A 23773-nucleotide genomic window follows, 5' to 3' on the forward strand; every position below is an offset into this window, starting at 1 on the left:
GCGTAGACTGGGGACAGCTGCGGGGAGACCCAGACCACCTTGGAGCTGCGGCCGCCAAAGCAGCCACAGCCTCCTGTCGCTAATGAGATGGTTTTCATCAAAAATCGCTCCCCGGGTGAAAAATAAATACAAATTTAATAAACTGCCACGAAAGCCCAAGGCTGGGGTGGGGGAGAAGCTAAATGCGGTGTAAGCTTACCACCAGCAACATCCCGCTCTTAAATCGTTGGAGTCAGACAGCAGTCGTGCCAGAGGGGATTTTAGAGATCATCTAGCCATTTAAAGATGAAGACACTGAGTCCCAGAGAGGGAAAGTGACTGGCCTTAGGTCACGGAGGTGGTGGCTGAGCTGGGACCGGCAGCCAGGTGGAGCCTCGGTCCAGCATGCTCTGCCCCATCCTCGACTGTCAGAGGAGATGCCAGAGCCAAGGGGCCCCGCCACCCAGGAGAATCAAGTGCAAAGTCAACACCCCTTTACTGATCACTTTCATCAGTCACACATACGGGTGAGGCAGGTCCCTTGTGGTCCAAGCAGTCTCAGAGCTCACATTTGGTGACAAAGAACAACACTTGCCCATCTGGATTCGACTGAGCCACTGGGTGCCATGGGAGAGAAAAGACCACGAGCCAAGGAGGACTCTAGGGGGTGTGATCAGAGGGGCTAGGGTCAGCAGGGATTCTGGGGCAGTCTACTGTGGGTGACCAGGGCAGTTCTGGGAGCGAAACTCCAGGCCACCAGCAAATGGTTTGTTCTCCACCCTTCTGAACCCAAAGTGCACACTCGTGAACACCTTGGGGAGTCAAACTTGCCTTTCACAGGTTACAACTAGGGGCATCCACCGGCTTCTATTAAGAGGGCCCTGATCCAAAGATGGAGCCGGGGCTGGGACCCCAGAGTCCTGACTCCCGCTCTGCATGTAATTAACATGGCTGGGTGGCTTTCCTGGGTTGAAACCATCATTCGGTAGGACTGGGCCCTGTATGGTCACCTCTAGAAGCCCCTTCTAGCCTCCAGCTATGACTTCACAGGATGCAGGATGAACAATCTAGTGGAAGGTTCCGGACCCAAATAAAAAGTACCCAAGGAAATACCATTAAAAGAAAGAGAATAGAGTGACGTTTCCTTGTTTGCTCTACAAATTTCAGGTGTTGCCACGGTAGGCACCCAGGCCTGCCCTACCCTCCCTTTTTAAAATGTAAATCCTCTGACCCCGACACTTCTTGTCCCTCTTGCTGCTTTATTTATCTCCTCAGGATTTATCACCTTCTAATATATGATATTATTTACTGCTTGGTTTGGTTTCTTGTCTGTCTCCCCCGAGTGGAACATAAACTAACTGGGGCAGGGATTCTTGTCTGTTTTGTTTCACTGTTGCAGCCTCGGCCTCTCCAATGGTGCCTGTGCACACTCACTAGATGTGTGCTGAGTCAGTGACTGAACAAATGACTGAGTTCATGAATGAATGAGGTTCTCCTGAGGACACAGGCTGAAACGTAACGTCGGTGGTCAACCCCAGGCCCGAGCTGAGCAGCGAAATGGGTGATGTCTTCACTCCCCTCACCCGTGCCTCAGCACCCTCTCCTCCCTCCTCATTCCTAGATTGTGAGTGCCCTCAAGCCCCCCAAAGTCCCTCTGGTCACCCCCAGGGCCTCCTGTCACACCGTCCCGCACTAAGACAATAGCTTCCTCCTTCCCCTCAGTCCCCTTGGCTTGACTCAAGGGTAGGTTCAGTCTATCTTTCTGGGATGTGGAGGGTTACGGAGAAGGCGGGATGGCTGATGGCGGGGGTGGGGCACCCTCCCTGAAAACCAGGGCACAGGAGGTGAGGGGGTCAGGAGACCTGAGTTCTCTGGTCCTCGATTCGTAACCAAATGACCACGAGACCCAGGATGAGTTCTTTCCGGCTCCAGAAAGGGATTTTATTTCTAATTGCAAATGACAGGCTGACAAGCTGCTCTCCAAGATCTTCCTGCTCTATGATCTGTGGTCATAAGGCTTACTTTCTTAGGAAAGAAAAGAAATTCACTAATATGGAACTTTCTCCAGGACTTTAGGATGATGGAAAGAATACGGTGTCATGAGGACAGAGGAAACCAAGATATCATCAGGAATGCCCAGATGCCCATGATAGGATTATACCAAGAGCCTATGGCACACAGGGCCCTGGGGCATCAGAGGAGACTCCAGGGATCCGAGGAATGATCTAGGGCAATAGTTCTCCGAGTGTGGTCTTGGGGATGCATTGGGGTGGGCAGTGAGGGATCCCCGAGGCCCTTTCCAGGTGTCTACAAGGCCAAAACTATTTTCCTAATCATTTGAGATGTTATTTGGCTTTTTCCCTCTCATTCTCTTACAAGCGTGCAGTGGAATTTTCCAGAGGCTACATGACACATAATGTTGCAAAAGATTGAATGCAGAAGTAGATGTAAGACTCCAGCTGTCTTCTATTAAGCCAGCCATTAAAGAAATTGGCAGAAATGTAAAACAATGGTATTCTTCTCACTACTTATTTTTGTTTTGGAAAACATGATTATTTTTCAAAAAAAATATTGTTTATATTAACATGGAGTGGGTTTATTATTGTTATTTTTTGTTTGGGGTTTTTTTATTGAAGTGTCCTTAACGTACATTATTATGCCAGTGTCAGGTGTGCAATATATGATTATTGTTATTTTTAGGTGAATTCGTAAATACATATTTTAAGTCTCTGACTTAATTTCTAATGTGGTAAATATTGACAGATACAACCTTCGTAAAAGATCTTGGGGTCTTCAGTAATTTGTAAGAGTACTAAGGCCTCTGAAGACCAAACAATGAGAAGCACTGGTCTGGCAGGAAAGACACTGCCCAGAGGACTGACCGGCTCTGCCACCAACCGAGTGTGCGGTGCTGGGCACCTCGCCCTGCTCACCTAAACCTGAGTCGCTTCATTCATAAAAACAGCAGTGAAAACCACACTGCCCACCTGCTTTGGGAAATTTCCAGAGGAAGCAAGGTATAAGGACGCCTTGTGACATATATGGATTGCTACCCAGATGTGCCTCTGGGGCCACAGAAACTGAGGGGAAGTGGACCCCAGACTGCAGAGGCCCAGGGAAGGGGTGAGAGATCTGGCGGTTCCCACTGCAACCCTTCAGGGACAGGATGGTCTGCACCCCCGGGGTGCACCACACAGGGTCTCAGCTGCCACTTCCAGACTGGCTCTTCCCTTGCTACCCACTGTGGGCACTCCCCAGGAGATGCTCCCAGCCAGGAAACTGGGCTGCAAAATGCTATCTCCTAGCCCCTCGGGAGCCCACTTAGTCTGGGGGCCCCTGGGGTGCCAGAGCCCCAGAAGTGAGAAGCCCCGGGGCAAACAAGGGGCGTCCAGACAACAAACATCAGTCTCTCATAAACAAGAGAGGCCTGTTCCTCCCTCCGGGGGCGTAGGGCCTGGGCAGAGAGGAATTCTTCTCCCACCACAGAAAACCACTCTGCCGGAGCACAACAGACATGTTGTAAGGTCCAGGCTGCAAGGCGGCAGTGTCTGGGAGGGCACCTACCATCACCAGCAGCCTCCCACGGCCATCCCAGTCCATCTGCAGGTCCTCCCCATAGCTGAGGCGCACGGAGGCCATCACGGTGTGCTGGATGCGGAGGTCACCTGGAATGGAGCAGGGATAGGATTCAGGCAGAGATGAGGAGAGGGCAGGGTGGTGAGAGGCAGATGTGCAGTGGAGAGAGACGGAGTGTCTCACAAAGGACTGCACCAATGACATCAAGGAGTTGGGGACAGATGGGGATGTCCATGAGATTGAAGGGGGTCTCAGGAGGAAGGATAAGCGGGATGGGCATAGTACAAAAAAAGTTCCGAAGAAAAGTGCCCCGGCTGTAGCCGGCCATTCACTCTATTGCCACAAGAGGGCGGCAGAGGCTCCTGCATCGGCGGCTGAGGCGGCTCTGCCTCCCGCTGAATCCCTGACCCCTGAGCCGTCCCCCAGGCTCTTCTGCCCTTGCACACCACTTTTAGGCTGTGCGACGCTGTGTGCAGAGCTGCATTCAGCAGTTCTCCCTGGAGACGAGGAAGGGATCTCACAGGGAGACACAGCATTAAATACACGTGGACACGCTGTGCGCAATGCCGGGATAATGGGCCGCAGGGTCCACGGAAGTCATGCACAAGAAGAGGGAGGGTGAGGGTGGTGATGATGCCTCCAAAAGGGTGTGGTGCCACCTGGCAAAGTCACTGGATAGGTCGGTTTTTCCCACAGGTCACAGGGTCACCTGGTTTTGCCCCATGACATCCTCTGGTCTGACCCATCACCAGCCACTCCCTAATTTCTCCACTCCTTTCCCACCTCAAAGCAGAACCAGAACTGTGCCCAACCCTCAACTCACCCCTTTGGCTCAACCCAAGTGAAAATCTTCTTGGTCCCCCTTCCTTCTCTATGCTCTCTCCCTGGCCTGGAGCAGCTCCCTGGTCTCCAGACAGCTTCCTCCACGCCTCCTCCCCCTCCTCCTCCAGGAAGCCTTCCTTTCTTGCAAGGACAGATGCTGAGGATACCCACCCCTCCAGAGATAGCTCTCCTCACAAAAGAGGTGGGCAGTGAGCTTGGCTGAGCCGTGGGGGTGCTGTGGAGTGGGCGGGGCCAGCCCCAGGCCTGGTGGTGGAGGACAGAACACACCTTGCAGGAGAGGGATCTGGACATCCTGGCCATCCACAGACAGGCCTCCCCCGTGCTTCAGCTTCACGAGGCTGTTGTGCAGTCCCGGCAGGCGGACGGTGACTGAGCGGGTGCAGACAGCATCAGGGTCATCGGCGCACTGCCAAGAGGGCCGCACAGAGTGACGTCACACAAACCCCCTGCCTGGCACCCCAGCCTGGAACCCATTTACTCAGGGAAAGAGCACAACCCCAGGCAGCCTCTGGCCTTCTGAGGAGAAACGATTCCATTCTCACAGAATGGTCTCTGTGAGTAGGCCCCCTGGAGGTGTGCCGGGACAAGGCCCTNGTTGCAAAAGATTGAATGCAGAAGTAGATGTAAGACTCCAGCTGTCTTCTATTAAGCCAGCCATTAAAGAAATTGGCAGAAATGTAAAACAATGGTATTCTTCTCACTACTTATTTTTGTTTTGGAAAACATGATTATTTTTCAAAAAAATATTGTTTATATTAACATGGAGTGGGTTTATTATTGCTATTTTTTGTTTGGGGTTTTTTTATTGAAGTGTCCTTAACGTACATTATTATGCCGGTGTCAGGTGTGCAATATATGATTATTGTTATTTTTAGGTGAATTCGTAAATACATATTTTAAGTCTCTGACTTAATTTCTAATGTGGTAAATATTGACAGATACAACCTTCGTAAAAGATCTTGGGGTCTTCAGTAATTTGTAAGAGTACTAAGGCCTCTGAAGACCAAACAATGAGAAGCACTGGTCTGGCAGGAAAGACACTGCCCAGAGGACTGACCGGCTCTGCCACCAACCGAGTGTGCGGTGCTGGGCACCTCGCCCTGCTCACCTAAACCTGAGTCGCTTCATTCATAAAAACAGCAGTGAAAACCACACTGCCCACCTGCTTTGGGAAATTTCCAGAGGAAGCAAGGTATAAGGACGCCTTGTGACATATATGGATTGCTACCCAGATGTGCCTCTGGGGCCACAGAAACTGAGGGGAAGTGGACCCCAGACTGCAGAGGCCCAGGGAAGGGGTGAGAGATCTGGCGGTTCCCACTGCAACCCTTCAGGGACAGGATGGTCTGCACCCCCGGGGTGCACCACACAGGGTCTCAGCTGCCACTTCCAGACTGGCTCTTCCCTTGCTACCCACTGTGGGCAATCCCCAGGAGATGCTCCCAGCCAGGAAACTGGGCTGCAAAATGCTATCTCCTAGCCCCTCGGGAGCCCACCTAGTCTGGGGGCCCCTGGGGTGCCAGAGCCCCAGAAGTGAGAAGCCCCGGGGCAAACAAGGGGCGTCCAGACAACAAACATCAGTCTCTCATAAACAAGAGAGGCCTGTTCCTCCCTCCGGGGGCGTAGGGCCTGGGCAGAGAGGAATTCTTCTCCCACCNATATTGTTTATATTAACATGGAGTGGGTTTATTATTGTTATTTTTTGTTTGGGGTTTTTTTATTGAAGTGTCCTTAACGTACATTATTATGCCAGTGTCAGGTGTGCAATATATGATTATTGTTATTTTTAGGTGAATTCGTAAATACATATTTTAAGTCTCTGACTTAATTTCTAATGTGGTAAATATTGACAGATACAACCTTCGTAAAAGATCTTGGGGTCTTCAGTAATTTGTAAGAGTACTAAGGCCTCTGAAGACCAAACAATGAGAAGCACTGGTCTGGCAGGAAAGACACTGCCCAGAGGACTGACCGGCTCTGCCACCAACCGAGTGTGCGGTGCTGGGCACCTCGCCCTGCTCACCTAAACCTGAGTCGCTTCATTCATAAAAACAGCAGTGAAAACCACACTGCCCACCTGCTTTGGGAAATTTCCAGAGGAAGCAAGGTATAAGGACGCCTTGTGACATATATGGATTGCTACCCAGATGTGCCTCTGGGGCCACAGAAACTGAGGGGAAGTGGACCCCAGACTGCAGAGGCCCAGGGAAGGGGTGAGAGATCTGGCGGTTCCCACTGCAACCCTTCAGGGACAGGATGGTCTGCACCCCCGGGGTGCACCACACAGGGTCTCAGCTGCCACTTCCAGACTGGCTCTTCCCTTGCTACCCACTGTGGGCACTCCCCAGGAGATGCTCCCAGCCAGGAAACTGGGCTGCAAAATGCTATCTCCTAGCCCCTCGGGAGCCCACTTAGTCTGGGGGCCCCTGGGGTGCCAGAGCCCCAGAAGTGAGAAGCCCCGGGGCAAACAAGGGGCGTCCAGACAACAAACATCAGTCTCTCATAAACAAGAGAGGCCTGTTCCTCCCTCCGGGGGCGTAGGGCCTGGGCAGAGAGGAATTCTTCTCCCACCACAGAAAACCACTCTGCCGGAGCACAACAGACATGTTGTAAGGTCCAGGCTGCAAGGCGGCAGTGTCTGGGAGGGCACCTACCATCACCAGCAGCCTCCCACGGCCATCCCAGTCCATCTGCAGGTCCTCCCCATAGCTGAGGCGCACGGAGGCCATCACGGTGTGCTGGATGCGGAGGTCACCTGGAATGGAGCAGGGATAGGATTCAGGCAGAGATGAGGAGAGGGCAGGGTGGTGAGAGGCAGATGTGCAGTGGAGAGAGACGGAGTGTCTCACAAAGGACTGCACCAATGACATCAAGGAGTTGGGGACAGATGGGGATGTCCATGAGATTGAAGGGGGTCTCAGGAGGAAGGATAAGCGGGATGGGCATAGTACAAAAAAAGTTCCGAAGAAAGGTGCCCGGGCTGTAGCCGGCCATTCACTCTATTGCCACAAGAGGGCGGCAGAGGCTCCTGCATCGGCGGCTGAGGCGGCTCTGCCTCCCGCTGAATCCCTGACCCCTGAGCCGTCCCCCAGGCTCTTCTGCCCTTGCACACCACTTTTAGGCTGTGCGACGCTGTGTGCAGAGCTGCATTCAGCAGTTCTCCCTGGAGACGAGGAAGGGATCTCACAGGGAGACACAGCATTAAATACACGTGGACACGCTGTGCGCAATGCCGGGATAATGGGCCGCAGGGTCCACGGAAGTCATGCACAAGAAGAGGGAGGGTGAGGGTGGTGATGATGCCTCCAAAAGGGTGTGGTGCCACCTGGCAAAGTCACTGGATAGGTCGGTTTTTCCCACAGGTCACAGGGTCACCTGGTTTTGCCCCATGACATCCTCTGGTCTGACCCATCACCAGCCACTCCCTAATTTCTCCACTCCTTTCCCACCTCAAAGCAGAACCAGAACTGTGCCCAACCCTCAACTCACCCCTTTGGCTCAACCCAAGTGAAAATCTTCTTGGTCCCCCTTCCTTCTCTATGCTCTCTCCCTGGCCTGGAGCAGCTCCCTGGTCTCCAGACAGCTTCCTCCACGCCGCCTCCCCCTCCTCCTCCAGGAAGCCTTCCTTTCTTGCAAGGACAGATGCTGAGGATACCCACCCCTCCAGAGATAGCTCTCCTCACAAAAGAGGTGGGCAGTGAGCTTGGCTGAGCCCTGGGGGTGCTGTGGAGTGGGCGGGGCCAGCCCCAGGCCTGGTGGTGGAGGACAGAACACACCTTGCAGGAGAGGGATCTGGACATCCTGGCCATCCACAGACAGGCCTCCCCCGTGCTTCAGCTTCACGAGGCTGTTGTGCAGTCCCGGCAGGCGGACGGTGACTGAGCGGGTGCAGACAGCATCAGGGTCATCGGCGCACTGCCAAGAGGGCCGCACAGAGTGACGTCACACAAACCCCCTGCCTGGCACCCCAGCCTGGAACCCATTTACTCAGGGAAAGAGCACAACCCCAGGCAGCCTCTGGCCTTCTGAGGAGAAACGATTCCATTCTCACAGAATGGTCTCTGTGAGTAGGCCCCCTGGAGGTGTGCCGGGACAAGGCCCTGAGCCCAGCGCTCACCGCTGCCCAACTCCCCGCAGCTCCCCACATCCTTTCCCATCCAGGTCTGGTCTTTATAAAGAACTCTGAGCCTCTGGTTGTATTCATGATGCTTGGCCCTATGGTTCCAAAGCAAATCTGGGACTTCAGTCCTCAGGGGGAGCCACGTGCCCTCCAGATTTCCCCTCCTTGCTCCAGTCTCTGGAGAAAAGAGGGATAGCGTGTACCACAGCAGCTCATAAAGGAGACAGGACAGCCCTGCCCCACCCCATCACAGCCTCCCAACAGGCAGCAGGCTAGCTCACCTGCACAGTATCGATGACAACAGAGAAGGTGTGGTCCTGGCAGTCCTGGGCCAGCAGGTACTGGCAGACCCCACTGAAGGTGAAGAACCGGTTGTCAAAGCTCTTGAAGTGGGACTGTCCTGTGACGAGACACTCCCCTGGAGGGACATGGAGGGAGCCGGTGAGGACAGGAAGAGGGGAAGCCCCCTGGTGGGCCAAAGGAGGCCTGCGTGAGCAAACCGGGGCCCCTCTCATGGAGCTCCACAGACGTTCTTTCCCCACAGCGGTCTGAAAACGAGTCCTATGGGAGGACTCGAACTCAGGTCCCAGTCCTCAAACCAGTGAGAGGTCAGAGCTGGATCTTCAGTTCAATGCCTCACTTTATGGAAGCGACAACCAAGGGCAGCGACAGAGCCACGTGCCGTCAGTGGCGGAGCCCGGCCCGGAGCCCGCAGCTCGAGCTCTCTGTTCACTGTGGCTCCCCGTCCTTCCCCACAGCCACCCCACAAGTCCTGGCTCTCCTGGGGTCAGGCGCCACTTGGTCCAGGGACAGGCCTTGCTCTGCACTGGTGTTGTGGGGGCTTCGGGGCACAGCCCCACCCAGGAGAGCCCCCTGAGGCAAGCAGGCAGAAAGGCCAGCCCAGACAGAGGACAGAGGAGGGGTGAGGCGATAATTCCCAGGCTCAGCAGGGCAGAGGCCAGGGTGCCATCCTCGCCCCTCACCCAAGGGGAGGCTCTAAGGCCTCCTCATGGGCAAGTCCATGTTGTGACTTCAGTTGGGGCCAATGGGGGGCCAGGAGGCCATCTGCCCATGATCTCACCACCGCCCAGCCAGCTCCTTAGCTCAGGCTGACACATCTGTGGGTGGGTCCGAGGACTCCCCTCCATCACCACGCCACGCAGAGCCTCAGCTCACCCTCCAACTGAGCCCTGTTCATCTTCCCCCAGACCACATCCCAGCCATGCGGCTGGCCCAATGCACCTCACACCAGAAGTCATACCCCCCAGAGAGTGTCCATGCAGGGGGGACCTCTGCCAAGGTCTCCAGGGATCCCCTACGCACCCCCACCCCCAGCTCAGGGCAATCCCGTCCCCAGGGCCCCACAATGGGCCCATTGAAACTGAATCAAGGCATCTGGATCCCTTCCCAATCTCTTTCTATGTATTTCCTCTCATCTGTGCCTTCTACTCTGTAGAAAAAGAAATATAGACACACACTGCGGCCATTCCATAAAGTAGGGGCCCTCCTTCCCACCCAGTCACCCTTGACCTCCAAACTGCAGACACTTGCTGTCCAGAGCACTAATCCCATAGAAACCTGAAGCTCCCCCTAAGAGGGTCTTAGAGCCAGTCCCACCTCAGCCCACCCCCAGGGGCTGATGCTGGGCTCTGTCACACAGTCGAGGGCCATAGGGAGAGTCCCGCAGCCCATGTGTCAAAGACGAGCTCCACAGGCCCCCATCGCCGGCCACCTCAGGCACACGCTTGCACTGAACGCAGGGCAGGCATAGCTTTGGATCCAGGTGTGGTCCAGCTTTTGGTCTGTGTTGGAAGGCAGGGGTAGGGGAGAGGAGCCTCAGGTCACTGTGAGTGTCCTCTGACTGGGTCCCGGGGAGGCTTACCCCTCCCAAAACGGCATGGGCCAGGAAGGCACATTCCGCCCGGAAGAAATTATGAGAAATTAGGGAGGCCCCAGATCATTATCAGCATCACCCTCTGCAATAGTAAGAAATACATATTTGGTCTTTATCCCTGGTTCCTGACACAGAGCTCCTAAAACCCTCGGAATATCCTGGGTGATAGGAGCAGTTTTTGTTCTAATGAAGCCACTCTTGGTGGGCCCCTAGATAGCTTCAGGATGGGGTCTGGTCCCCAGAAAGCCCCAGGCAAGATGAAAGAGTTGGAACTCTCTGCCCCACCCTCCAAACTCCAGGAACAGGAGAGGCTGGGGATTACCGATCAATCATGCATAATAAAGCCTCCATTAAAATCCCTCCATGAGAGGATCTGGAAAGCTTCTGGGTTGGTGAATGTACCCACATTCAGGAGGGTGGCAAACGCCAAGTCCACGGGGACAGAAGCTCCCATGCTCAGGAAACTTCCGGTCTTTGCCCCATGCACCTCCTCTGTGATTTGTATCCTTTCTAATATCCTTTTTATAAACCAGTAATGATAAGTAAAATGCCCGAGTTTTGTGAGCCATTCTAGCAAACTATTGGACCTGAGGAAGGCATTGTGGGAACCCCCAGCTTGTAGCCAAGTCAGACAGAAGCAGGTACCCTGAGAGCCCAGTACTTAGGATCAGCATGGGAAGTGGGGCATCTTGTGGGACTGAGCCCATAACCTTCAGGGTCTGCAATGATTCCAGTCATTAGTGTCAGAACTGAATTGTAAGACACCCAGTTGGTGTCCAGAAAATCGAAGAATTGGTTGGCTTGGGGATAAACCACACAGATGCAGTGTCAGAAGTGCTGCAAGTAGGAATAGCTCAGGTCGTCCCACGGCATTGCCCCAAAGAAGAGCAAGAGTGAAGGATCACTTCATGGCAGGCAGTAAAGGTCAGGGCAAGGGTCATCCCAGCTGATTGTAAACGTGCTGAAATTCCAAATCCACTGGTGTCACAGGAAAGCCTTTCTCCAATGGCTATTCCTCAGAACCCACCATCATCCTGCAAACAGAGGGATATGGCCCTTTGTGTCAAACTTCTTGACCCCATGGCAATAAAATGGGTGGGAAGTCTTCCCCTGACCTTTCTCTGTTTTCTCAGGAGCCCTCTTATCTGAGTATGAAAGTGGGCCTGCATTATCTCCGACAAGGCCTAGGAAAAGAAGGGTCAACGAGAAAATGCACAAACATTCAAAAGCAAAACTTCCAGAGCTAGAATCTAATCACCAGATCTGATTTCCTGCCCTGACCCCCACTGACTTGTGCTCTGAAGTTCCTCAGGAATCGAAAGTCTAAATATGACATTCAGCTTATCGCCCGGTACCACCGAGGGACAGAGCTCTGAGCACAGGAAACCTAACAACACGGATGGGGAAGCCGCTGGGCCAGCAGTTGGCCCTGAAAGCTGGAGCATTAGCCAGAGCAGTGGGCTCCACCTCACCCAATCTCTGCCCAGAGCAGGACGGCCAGGATGTTCCCGGTCAGCTAGCTGGTCCAGCGGCCAAAGGCAGATCCCAGCCAGCAGCTGGCCCCCGCCCAACAGAGAAGGTGGGCAATAACGTCTGGTGAATCAATAAAGGATAGGTGATTCTTAAAATAGCCTCAAAAGTAGAACAGCCGGGAATTAAAGCAGATCTGCTACGTGAATAAAGATCTTTCCTCGTTGGGGTGCCTGGCTGGCTCAGTTGGTTACGTGTCTGCCTTCGGCTCAGGTCATGATTCCCGGAGTCTCAGGATCGAGCCCTACATTGGGTTCCTTGCTCAGCAGGGGGTCTGCTTCTCCCTCTCCCTCTGCCCCTCCCCACTGCTTGCGCTCTCTCTCTCCGTCAAATAAATAAAATCTTTAAAAGAAAGAAAGAAAGAAAGAAAGAAAGAAAGAAAGAAAGAAAGAAAGAAAGGAAGGAAAGATCTTCCCTCATGGAAAAACTGGACAGAAATCTCTCCTCTGATGGAAACACATGACCTCTTCTAAAAAGAAACCCTTTTGTCTGCAGTGCGTGAGTCCTCAGAGGGCTTCTCTGCTCAGCCCATCTGCTTCCATCCTTTGCCACACGGCCTATGGAAATGCCAGCCCCCAGGCCTTTTGCAATGCAACACAGATGCCCCCATGGAAGTTTTCACCAAAGCCTGCCTCTAAATCACCATAGGTCATCCCCATCAAACGCGCAAGGCACGTTCCCAAGCGCCCCGTGGTACATCTCATTCGCTGCTTCCACAAAGCGGTGGCCACCAGCCCCAGCTCACAGAGGAGGAAAGACAAGCACAGAGAAAAACTCGCCCAAGGCCCCAAGGTCCTCAGACAGGGATTTGCACATGGACCTTCTGTCTGGTTTCAGAGCCCGAAGCCCTTCACACCACCCAACACTGCCTCATGGGTTGGCTCCTGAAGTTTCTCATAGGCCTGATTTTGTGAGGGCCAAGCCTGAGTCATTCTGAGCCTGGGCACACATGGGCCCATGCCAAGGGACTGAGTACAACTGAGTCTGGATACAGAGACTGAGTGGAGAAGAGCCCTGGCTGCTGCTGCTTCTTTTTAAAGATTTACTTACTTATTTGAAAGAGAGTGGGGAGAGGGCCAGAGGGAAAGGGAGAGACAATCTCAAGTAGCTCCCCGTTGAGCACGGAGCCTAATGTGGGGCTGGATCGTAACAACCCTGAGATCAAAACTTGAACTGAAACCAAGAATCAGATGCTCAACCGACTGAGCCACCTAGGCACCACCCCCTCCCCCCCACCCCGCTTTTAAAGATGTATTTATTTATTGAAGAGCCCTGGCTTCTAAAGATGGTACACTGGCCTGTCCTGAAGGAGGCCTGGTGTGACTCCAGAAACCCCAGTATTGGCTGGGGCAGGCCCTAGGAGAGTTTCCGCGAACCTGGGCATTCAGATCCCCCAGGCCAGCCCAGGTATCTAGGAATGCACGCTCTCATTGGACAGGCATTGGCCCTGATCACTGTCTCTGTTAGCCAACGAGGAAGTCTGTCTTCCCCCGCCAGAGGCTTCAGAACAGACAGCTTGAATCCTCAAGTTGAATTACAGGGCTGGGTTAGAATGCATGAGAAATTATCCGGAACCAAATGAGTAACAAGTCACACCAAGGCCCTCCCCTGCCCCACAGCCAAGCCCAAGGCAGGCCTGGGCTCTGTCTGACCCTCCTGCCCCTCTGGCCTCAGCCACACACTACCTCTGACCACCCCTCCCCGTGCCACACTCCTCTGGGCGTGTGCCTCTGTCTCAGTCCTTCTCTGATCCTGCTTAATGAGGGGGCCGAGGCTGTGGGGATGAATAGGGCTAACATTTATTGAGTGCTTGCTGTGTGTAACAGCTTCTGCTGGATGAAGCTACTATTATCATCCCTGTGTGACAGATTAGGACACTGAGGCTGCAAATGATCAGGTAGTTTGCCAGAGTCACCCAGCAGAACACTAGGGGGACTGGAATTCCAGCCAGGCTGCCCAAGTCCAGCCCACTGCCCAGTCCCCAGCACCCTGCTATGCTACCTGCCCATAGGCATAGGATGGGCAAGTGAGAAGCCCTCCACTCACACTTTCCCAGCTGCAGAAGAGAACCTTCCACACTCTTCCATCAGGAGTTTGAAATTCTAACCAGAGCTTTGTTTATTTGAGGAATAGTCTCTGTTAATAGGCATGCTCCTTCCTCATTGACCCTGACCAAACATTTATGGTTCAATGGGAACCAAATTAGCAGAACTTTTCTGGGCAGCATATGTTGCAGAAAAAAGGAAGAGGATGAGAGAGAAGAGAAGCTTGGGGCTACAGAAAGGGAAATCTGGGGAAAGCACAGTTTTGTCTGGAGCTGCCCTAACTCCTAACAAGAACAGAGGGGTATGGTGAGCAATGAAGGCCTAAAGGAGCACTTGGGCTCCAGCCTCTCCACATATGGACTGATGTTCTCCCAGGCAATTTCTTCTCCCTCCCACTCCCATACACAACACCCCCTGTGCCAGGCAGCTCCCCCCATGGTCCCACCTCCCGTATTCATGTCTTTGTGTGATCCCCTCACCTTGAGTGTAGACTAGACATGTTGACTTGTTTCTAGTAAATATAATACAGCAGAAGGGAAGGATGTCACTTTGGAGATTGGGTTTTTAAAAGACCACGGTGTCTGTCCTGGCCTCTCTCCCTCTCTCTCCCTCTCTCCCTGGCCCTCTCTCCCTCTCTCTGAGGTCACTCACCCTAGAAAAAGCCAGCTATCGTGTCACAAGGCATCCCCTCACGAGAGTTCCACATGCTGAGGGACCAAGGCCTGCCAACCATCACATGATTAAGCTTCAAAGTCCCAAAGGAGCCTTCAGATAAGACCACAGCCCAAGTCAGCAACTTGACTGCAACTTCATGAGAAATCGTGGGCCAGACTCAGCCACACCCAGACTCCTGACATACAGAAACTCTAAGATAATAAATGTTTGTTGTTCGCTAAGGTTGGGGTAATTTGTTACACAACAATAGACAACTAATACACTCTCATCTTATCCCAGAGATTCAAAACCCAGCTCTCTATTTCTAAAATTCACTATGTCAGCTCTTCCAGGGACTGTGGAGAAGTCATAGTCTGCTCTTTGCTATGCTAGCAGAGTCAGGCATATCCCCTTCCAGAACCTTCCCTTCAGAAGTTCTATCAGCAATGGTCACACTGGGGACATAAGACAGCCCCACTGCCAGCTGACTCATGGCAAGGTATGGAAATACACCTGTGTGCTACAGGTAGAAGTGGAGTGGGAGATGACCAACTAAACTCCAGAACTAGAAAAAGAGGGTCAGAGCTGAGGCTTTGAATATACAAAGCAAGAGTTTAGTGATTATGTCAACAAAATATCAAACCACTCAGTAGACTGCAGAGTTGGAACTGGTTATCTTTCCATCAAGACGTCAAGAAAATTGCTTATAACCTCAGCAAAACTATCATCTAAATTTTGAACTGAATACCAGGATATTGTATTTTCTGCCCCAAACCAAGCATTCCATCGTGTGCATAGTGAGTGTTCAGATCATTGCTGGATGGTTGGATGGATGGACGGAAGGAAGGAAGGATGGAGCAATGGATGATTGAATGAATGGACAGATGGATGTTTGCATGGATGGATGGGTGGATAGATGGATGGGTAGATGGATGGGTGGATGAATGGTTGGATGAATGGATGGATAGACGGATGGGTAGAAGATGCTCCCTATGGAAAGCAGTTATTAAGAATTCCTAATCTGGGGGTGCATGGGTACCTTAGTTGGTTGACCGTTGGACTCGTGATTTTGGTTCAGGTCATGATCTCATGGGCTGTGGGACTGAGCCCTGCATAGGGCTCTGTGCTTGGTGGGGAGTCTGCTTGAGATTCCCTCTCTCCCTCTCCCTCTGCCCTTTCCTGCTATCTCTCTCTCTCTCCCTCTCAAATAAATAAATAAATCTTTTTAAAAAATTCCTAATCTGGTAGCCAATCTAACAAAATACAATAAACGAACTCCTAATTCTGTCCATTGTGGCTCATAGATCTTATATAATGCATGCTTATTATTTAGATATTAACAGTGTTTTTGCATGTCATCTGCAGCAACCTCATGTCTTTCAGTGGGCCCCTTAGGTCTTGCACAGGGTATGATGATGTTAAATTGGAGCACTGATATCCCTTGCAAGAATAATCTTTTGTCCTTCATGCTTCCTTTAAAAATTGCACAGAAGATAAACTGGCTAGCTGGCCATCCCTGAGCCAGACTAATTGACCTAGCCCTAGTGCCTGCTAGTTCCAGAATTTTCCCAGTGTGGTGGGCATTGGGTAAGGTCCCAAGTGACCCTACAGCCAACAGGCCCCAAATATGATCCCAGTATCCAAGTTCAAACCCTGTCAGCCCACCAAAGCCAACATGGTCTCTTAGGGTCAAAGGGAGGCGAGCCCATCTGGCTACTTGCCTTGCAGTTTTTTACCATGCTCTACAAACCATGGGAACCCAGAAAGTAGTGTCTGGCATACGAGCTAGGGCTGAGCTGGTCTTTAACTAAATGAGGGGCCTCTCCTGAGCCAGCGAAGGATGGCAAAGCCTTTCTGCAACGGAATAGATGGAGGACCATGAAAGAGAGTAAACAGAAGTTCAAAAGCAGCAATCAGATAGTTTTGAGTTTGAGTCCTGTCGTTGTCTCTCAGCAGCTGTGTGAGGTTGAGCAAGTTATGTAATCTCTCCAGCCCCACCTCCTCTTTTGTGGACCTAGAATAAACTGTACCGCCTCACAGGCTCGCATGTAACAGGCTTAGCCCAGAGCCCGCACGTAGCGAACACCACGTGAGTGACCACAAAGGGGAAAATTATCAGAAAAGCCAGGGTTACTGGGGGGTGAGGCAGAAGGGAACTTTGCAGGCAAAGTTTGCAGCAAACAGAACAGAGTTGGGGCCAGTAAAGGGCAGAGATGATTATAAAGCAACTTCTCCGAAAGAGATTTTCCAGGGAGGGGGTGGGGTAGAAGAAACCGTTTGGTGGTCTGACTTTCCTAGTTCCTGGGCCATTCTAAGGTCTTCCTATCTGGCATTCCAGAAACTTCTCATTTTGAATTTTGAAGAATTACTGGGCCCTTCTTCCTCTCAATTTCCAAAGAATTTGCATCGTCTTTGTTTAGCCCACTGTGACCCTACAGTTCTTACAGCTCATCGAACCATAATCCTCAGAGCAAACAGGTGAGAAGAAAAGGACAATAAAACCTTAGCCCAGGTGCATTCTCAGCTTTCAGCTATGCAGGGTGTCCCTCTGCTGGCCCCTGAGTGGATCAGCACAGCTGGGATCCCAAACCAGACCTGTGGTCAGAGGGCTAGCCGGTGCAGAGGCCGCCTTCTGCCTGCCTGGAGATGTGGCCCTCCCTATGTAGCAAGAACGACATACCATTCCTTCCAGAGAAGGGGGGGGGTGAGTGGAAAGGTGCCTACCTGGGCATTCTTCATTGCTGCAGATCCACAGGCTATTCCGGCAAATGCTGTTGGGGAGAGAAGCACAGGTTATGGCTAGTTGTGTAAACACAAGGGCCCATGAACAGACCTAGAGCTCATCACAGACACCACAGCCCCCAAAGGGAGGGATCTGGGAAAAGAAGGGAGCTGGTGCTGGGGGTGGCAAGGGTCTTTATGAGACTGAAGGTGAATGGCACAGGGCTGTGACCACAGAGGGAGGCATCTTGGAGATAAGGCCAAGGGGGAGAAACCCTGATGGAGAGAGAGAAGAAGAAAACCTAAGGGACCCAATGTCCCTGAAAATCCACCCAGCCGCTGAGCAATAAAGTTCCTACTCGCCCCCAGCTGGGAGAAGAGAGGACAGGAGGGCTGCTGGGAGGGGTGCCACCCAGACCCATGCCGGGCAGCCCATGGGGGTCCTGGAAGTCAGCTGAGCAGGGAAAGACAGCAAAGGGAGGAGGCCTGAAGATGGAAGAGGCCTTATGTCCTCAGGGACAGAAGCACCTGTGGCTTGGTGACTGTCACATAGCCCTTCTTCAGAGAGAGTCATTAATTACAGCAGGGTTTGGGGGGAAAGCTAGAGACGATGTTTGGATGTCAAGCGTCCTTTCCTCCCCAGCCCCCTCCTCTAGGGCCATCCTTGCTCCTCCTTCCTGACTTCCCCCCCTTCCCCAAACCGCCCCACATCTCAACCTCTTCTCCCTCTGCCCTCCCAGGTCCGGTGGCACCTGCCACGGCCTCTCCTGCCGCCCACTGCCCTGGGCCGCCCTCCCAGGCCCCACGGCGCAGCCCCAGGTACCAGGTGTTGCAGTCCTGCGAGAGGGAGGTGCCCGGAGGGTACCGCTGCCCAGCATGCACACAGGAACAGTCAGCGCTCCCCACGCAGCGGCCTTCATCCAGGAGCTGTCCCTCTGTGTTCAAGGGCATCAAGGCAAAGACTCAGCTTATCACCATTACTTACCTCGCAGCTGCAGAATCCCTGGGGTGACCACAGCTGAGGGCTTCTTCAGGAAGCTCAAAAAACCTGCTCTGTGATGTTGCTCTTTCCCCTTAGAGCCATACGGGGGAGGGGGATTATTAGTCTCTCTCTACTGGCAAAGAAATGGGGGAAGGAACTTTGCTCAAGATCCGCCAGTAAGGAAGGCATGAGTCTAGGCTGAGAGCATCTCCCAGGAAGCTCCAAGAACTGCTATGACCCTTACTGTCACCTTAATGCACTGAAAGAGAGGGCATTATTAATCCCCATTGCACAGATGAAGAAAGGAGGCAAGAGTTCGGTTCAAGGTCGTCCAGCGGGGAAGTCAGTACTCAAAACACACGGGCCTCACTCTCAGTAACTAAACAGCGTTTGTCACCAAACTCACAAGGCCTCTCCTGAGAAACACTTTCTAGTGCAAAGCTCTTTCTCAGCTGAGCTCACATGGTAAACCCAGGAGATGTTCTAAAATATCTTTCGCCCAGACCGTTCCCTGACACTCAACTGAGAAAACAAAAGTGCCGCTCAGATCGGGCCACGTGCTCCCCAAACAAAGTCACTGTCGGAGACCAGACCGTCCTTCTGTTTCTGAGACACACGCGCTTTCACGGATACAGTACAACAGGAAAACAGAAATTAAAAATAACCCCCGGCTCAATCCTGATCCCTCTGTACAAAGACTTTTTAAAAATAAATAAAAGGCTTCTGATTTCAGCAACGGGCGACAAACACAAGTGGCCTTCATCTGGCTTCCCCAAGCCAAGGGCACTGGCAAGGTCTGGGATTTGTGAATAAAGTGAGAAGTTTATTACCAGGGCAGCTGCAGCCATCCACGCATTGCTCCTGACACACTGCTTGGACCTGCAGGCTCTGGCAAGTTCTGGTGCAAGGGGACACGCACTCCTTGTACTCCATGCCAGCCGGGCATGCCGGTCCTGAAACAGAAAACCCAGAAATCTCCCCGGAGCAGCTCCCTCCCAGAGAGCGCCTCCTAAGCCACGCTGTCCTCAGAGTCTCTGTGCTCTCTTGTCTGCTCCCCTCTGTCCTTAGGGCCCCGGGGGCCAGCTTCACCCCAGTGGCACCCCAATGGCCCATGCGCCCTCCAAGACCACCCTGCCAACCCCCACCCCGGCAAAGGAACATCTTCCATCTTGTAGGGCCTGGCTAAGTCTCAGCAGGGTCACCTGGGACCACCACCCCTTCCCCTTGGTCATCTGTTTCTCCATGAACAGCTTGGTGTGTTTTTTTTGTCCCCCTACGCTCTGCCCCTTTCACCCTCTCAAGGTAATATCAAAGTCCNGGGGTGAGTGGAAAGGTGCCTACCTGGGCATTCTTCATTGCTGCAGATCCACAGGCTATTCCGGCAAATGCTGTTGGGGAGAGAAGCACAGGTTATGGCTAGTTGTGTAAACACAAGGGCCCATGAACAGACCTAGAGCTCATCACAGACACCACAGCCCCCAAAGGGAGGGATCTGGGAAAAGAAGGGAGCTGGTGCTGGGGGTGGCAAGGGTCTTTATGAGACTGAAGGTGAATGGCACAGGGCTGTGACCACAGAGGGAGGCATCTTGGAGATAAGGCCAAGGGGGAGAAACCCTGATGGAGAGAGAGAAGAAGAAAACCTAAGGGACCCAATGTCCCTGAAAATCCACCCAGCCGCTGAGCAATAAAGTTCCTACTCGCCCCCAGCTGGGAGAAGAGAGGACAGGAGGGCTGCTGGGAGGGGTGCCACCCAGACCCATGCCGGGCAGCCCATGGGGGTCCTGGAAGTCAGCTGAGCAGGGAAAGACAGCAAAGGGAGGAGGCCTGAAGATGGAAGAGGCCTTATGTCCTCAGGGACAGAAGCACCTGTGGCTTGGTGACTGTCACATAGCCCTTCTTCAGAGAGAGTCATTAATTACAGCAGGGTTTGGGGGGAAAGCTAGAGACGATGTTTGGATGTCAAGCGTCCTTTCCTCCCCAGCCCCCTCCTCTAGGGCCATCCTTGCTCCTCCTTCCTGACTTCCCCCCCTTCCCCAAACCGCCCCACATCTCAACCTCTTCTCCCTCTGCCCTCCCAGATCCGGTGGCACCTGCCACGGCCTCTCCTGCCGCCCACTGTCCTGGGCCGCCCTCCCAGGCCCCACAGCACAGCCCCAGGTACCAGGTGTTGCAGTCCTGCGAGAGGGAGGTGCCCGGAGGGTACCGCTGCCCGGCGTGCACACAGGAACAGTCAGCGCTCCCCACGCAGCGGCCTTCATCCAGGAGCTGTCCCTCTGTGTTCAAGGGCATCAAGGCAAAGACTCAGCTTATCACCATTACTTACCTCGCAGCTGCAGAATCCCTGGGGTGACCACAGCTGAGGGCTTCTTCAGGAAGCTCAAAAAACCTGCTCTGTGATGTTGCTCTTTCCCCTTAGAGCCATACGGGGGAGGGGGATTATTAGTCTCTCTCTACTGGCAAAGAAATGGGGGAAGGAACTTTGCTCAAGATCCGCCAGTAAGGAAGGCATGAGTCTAGGCTGAGAGCATCTCCCAGGAAGCTCCAAGAACTGCTATGACCCTTACTGTCACCTTAATGCACTGAAAGAGAGGGCATTATTAATCCCCATTGCACAGATGAAGAAAGGAGGCAAGAGTTCGGTTCAAGGTCGTCCAGCGGGGAAGTCAGTACTCAAAACACACGGGCCTCACTCTCAGTAACTAAACAGCGTTTGTCACCAAACTCACAAGGCCTCTCCTGAGAAACACTTTCTAGTGCAAAGCTCTTTCTCAGCTGAGCTCACATGGTAAACCCAGGAGATGTTCTAAAATATCTTTCGCCCAGACCGTTCCCTGACACTCAACTGAGAAAACAAAAGTGCCGCTCAGATCGGGCCACATGCTCCCCAAACAAAGTCACTGTCGGAGACCAGACCGTCCTTCTGTTTCTGAGACACACGCGCTTTCACGGATACAGTACAACAGGAAAACAGAAATTAAAAATAACCCCCGGCTCAATCCTGATCCCTCTGTACAAAGACTTTTTAAAAATAAATAAAAGGCTTCTGATTTCAGCAACGGGCGACAAACACAAGTGGCCTTCATCTGGCTTCCCCAAGCCAAGGGCACTGGCAAGGTCTGGGATTTGTGAATAAAGTGAGAAGTTTATTACCAGGGCAGCTGCAGCCATCCACGCATTGCTCCTGACACACTGCTTGGACCTGCAGGCTCTGGCAAGTTCTGGTGCAAGGGGACACGCACTCCTTGTACTCCATGCCAGCCGGGCATGCCGGTCCTGAAACAGAAAACCCAGAAATCTCCCCGGAGCAACTCCCTCCCAGAGAGCGCCTCCTAAGCCACGCTGTCCTCAGAGTCTTTGTGCTCTCTTGTCTGCTCCCCTCTGTCCTTAGGGCCCCGGGGGCCAGCTTCACCCCAGTGGCACCCCAATGGCCCATGCGCCCTCCAAGACCACCCTGCCAACCCCCACCCCGGCAAAGGAACATCTTCCATCTTGTAGGGCCTGGCTAAGTCTCAGCAGGGTCACCTGGGACCACCACCCCTTCCCCTTGGTCATCTGTTTCTCCATGAACAGCTTGGTGTGTTTTTTTTGTCCCCCTACGCTCTGCCCCTTTCACCCTCTCAAGGTAATATCAAAGTCCGCTAGATTAAAAATAAATGCCCCCCTGGGGCCAAGCAAGGGTAAGTGGCGACCTCCCTCACATCCCTCCTCTGAGGGCTCCTCTGCCTCATGAAACTGGCCCCAGTGGAAAGCCCCGCCCAGCACGGGGTACACACCATCCACACATACTTTCCCCACGTGGGTGACATGCTCCATATTTATTTTCCACTGTGCTGCAGGACTGTCTTCAGAGCCTTTATCACCTAAGCATCTGTCCTCCCCTGTGGACCCAGCTCCTCCTGGACAAGGACTGGCTCCCCTCCTTTGTTTCTCAACTCTGTGGCTGACTGATGCTTAGAGCAGCTGAAGAACCAGAACATACCAGTGACCTTTCCTGGGCTTCGCAACATGAAACAATTGCTCTGAACCCCTTCTCCTCCAAGAGGCATCTCCCCCCCAGCCTTATCTTCAAAGACCTAAAATAACAGCCACTCCACCTGACAGCGGAGAAACCGGCTGCTAATAGCCACCTTCTCACACCTCCACAGCAGTGATAAAAGCTCTAATTTATAAGCGGAAAAAACACACACTGAGAAACGTGTGTGCGCTGTAAATCTTTGGCCCACTGCTCTGTCTCCATCAGCCAGGATGGCCTGTGTAATTATGGCAGACTGTCTGTCCATCTGCATGGCTTTTGATCCCTGGTGGAAAGTCTGGGGAGAGAGGAGGCTTCTTGCAAGGGAACCACAGAAGCTCCTACTTAATTATGGTAATTTGGGGATGGTGACAATGACTGTGAGCAGGGACCCAGTGAGACTGGGAGATCCAAACCACGGGCGTCTCGAGGTGAGGTGGAGGGAAAGGTGAGGCCCGCGCCAGGAGGAGGGAAGCCTGCCGAGCTCTGCAAGATCACACCGCTGCTGCGGCTGCCACGGACAGTCTGGATGACTCCCCGCTCCTCATCAATGCAGACAGGCGGGCGGCAAAGCCTGAGCTGAAATCAGGACAGCTGGGATTTCCCGTCAGAGGCTGGGAATGTTCTCCGAGGCCAGGGAAGAGATTGCCCGAGGGAGTCCTGGGGCACTGAGGGAGGCATGGCCTAGAATGGCCACAGGGCGGACAGGCGCCAAACGGCCTTTAAGGGAAGGGACACCTCCTGCGGGCCAGCCGTCTGTGATCAGGTGGCCCAAGCACATGACATGGCCTGAGGGCTTCCCTAGTGACACCCCAGGACAGACAGCACTCATTCCCAGTGGCAAGGCTGGCCGTGGACTTACGGCAGGCGCTGTGGTCGGTCCAGCCGTACAAGACCATGCCCTGCTGGGCACAGGCCCGGGCGTACTCCAGGAGGACTGCACAAGGGCACCTCTGCCCCGGGGCACACGTGCACAGCGTCCTTTCACACAGGGCCACAAAAGGCTCAGGGTCCACCAGAGGGTGGCAGCGGGCAAACACCGAGGCGCTCTTCAGAAGCTGGCACTGCTCCCACGGGCCCTGCAGGAACAAGACAGCCCTGGGTGAGGACGGCGGCCATGCAGCCCAGGCCCCGCAGGCACTGGCTTGTGTCTTCCTGAATGTGGCTCCGTGACGAGCCCGCCCTGTCCGGAAAACCAGGGAAGCTCCCTCACGCCGGCCCGAGTAGGTGCTGATCAAGTTCTCATACTGAACAGTCTTAGCAGTCCGAGGGCAAATATTGAACCCATGCTACAAGAAGTGGACGGACAGGGGCGCCTGGGTGGCATAGCGGTTGAGCATCTGCCTTCGGCTCAGGGCATGATCCCGGCGTTGTGGGATCGAGCCCCACATCAGGCTCCTCTGCTATGAGCCTGCTT

General features: G+C 53.4%; 1 protein-coding gene and 1 long non-coding RNA gene across 2 annotated transcripts in view; both read right to left on the minus strand.

The window, feature by feature from the left end:
* On the minus strand, positions 1–4968 carry LOC117796773. The gene is made up of 3 exons (XR_004621431.1): positions 4666–4968; positions 3544–3644; positions 1–17 (listed from the first exon to the last, which is right to left on the minus strand). It is a non-coding gene; the product is annotated as an uncharacterized LOC117796773 (long non-coding RNA).
* VWF (von Willebrand factor) overlaps positions 1–23773 on the minus strand; it is a 138439-nt gene that overhangs the window by 83287 nt on the left and 31379 nt on the right. The window contains exons 7-13 of the mRNA XM_034645977.1: positions 23219–23435; positions 21495–21617; positions 20506–20617; positions 19686–19732; positions 8800–8936; positions 8175–8313; positions 7053–7153 (exon numbers count right to left, since the gene is read on the minus strand). Coding sequence (XP_034501868.1) covers positions 7053–7153; positions 8175–8313; positions 8800–8936; positions 19686–19732; positions 20506–20617; positions 21495–21617; positions 23219–23435 — 876 coding nt within the window. The remainder of the gene's footprint in view (positions 1–7052; positions 7154–8174; positions 8314–8799; positions 8937–19685; positions 19733–20505; positions 20618–21494; positions 21618–23218; positions 23436–23773) is intronic.

Source organism: Ailuropoda melanoleuca, chromosome 16 (assembly GCF_002007445.2).
Source record: "Ailuropoda melanoleuca isolate Jingjing chromosome 16, ASM200744v2, whole genome shotgun sequence".
NCBI classification, from domain to species: Eukaryota; Metazoa; Chordata; class Mammalia; order Carnivora; family Ursidae; genus Ailuropoda; species Ailuropoda melanoleuca.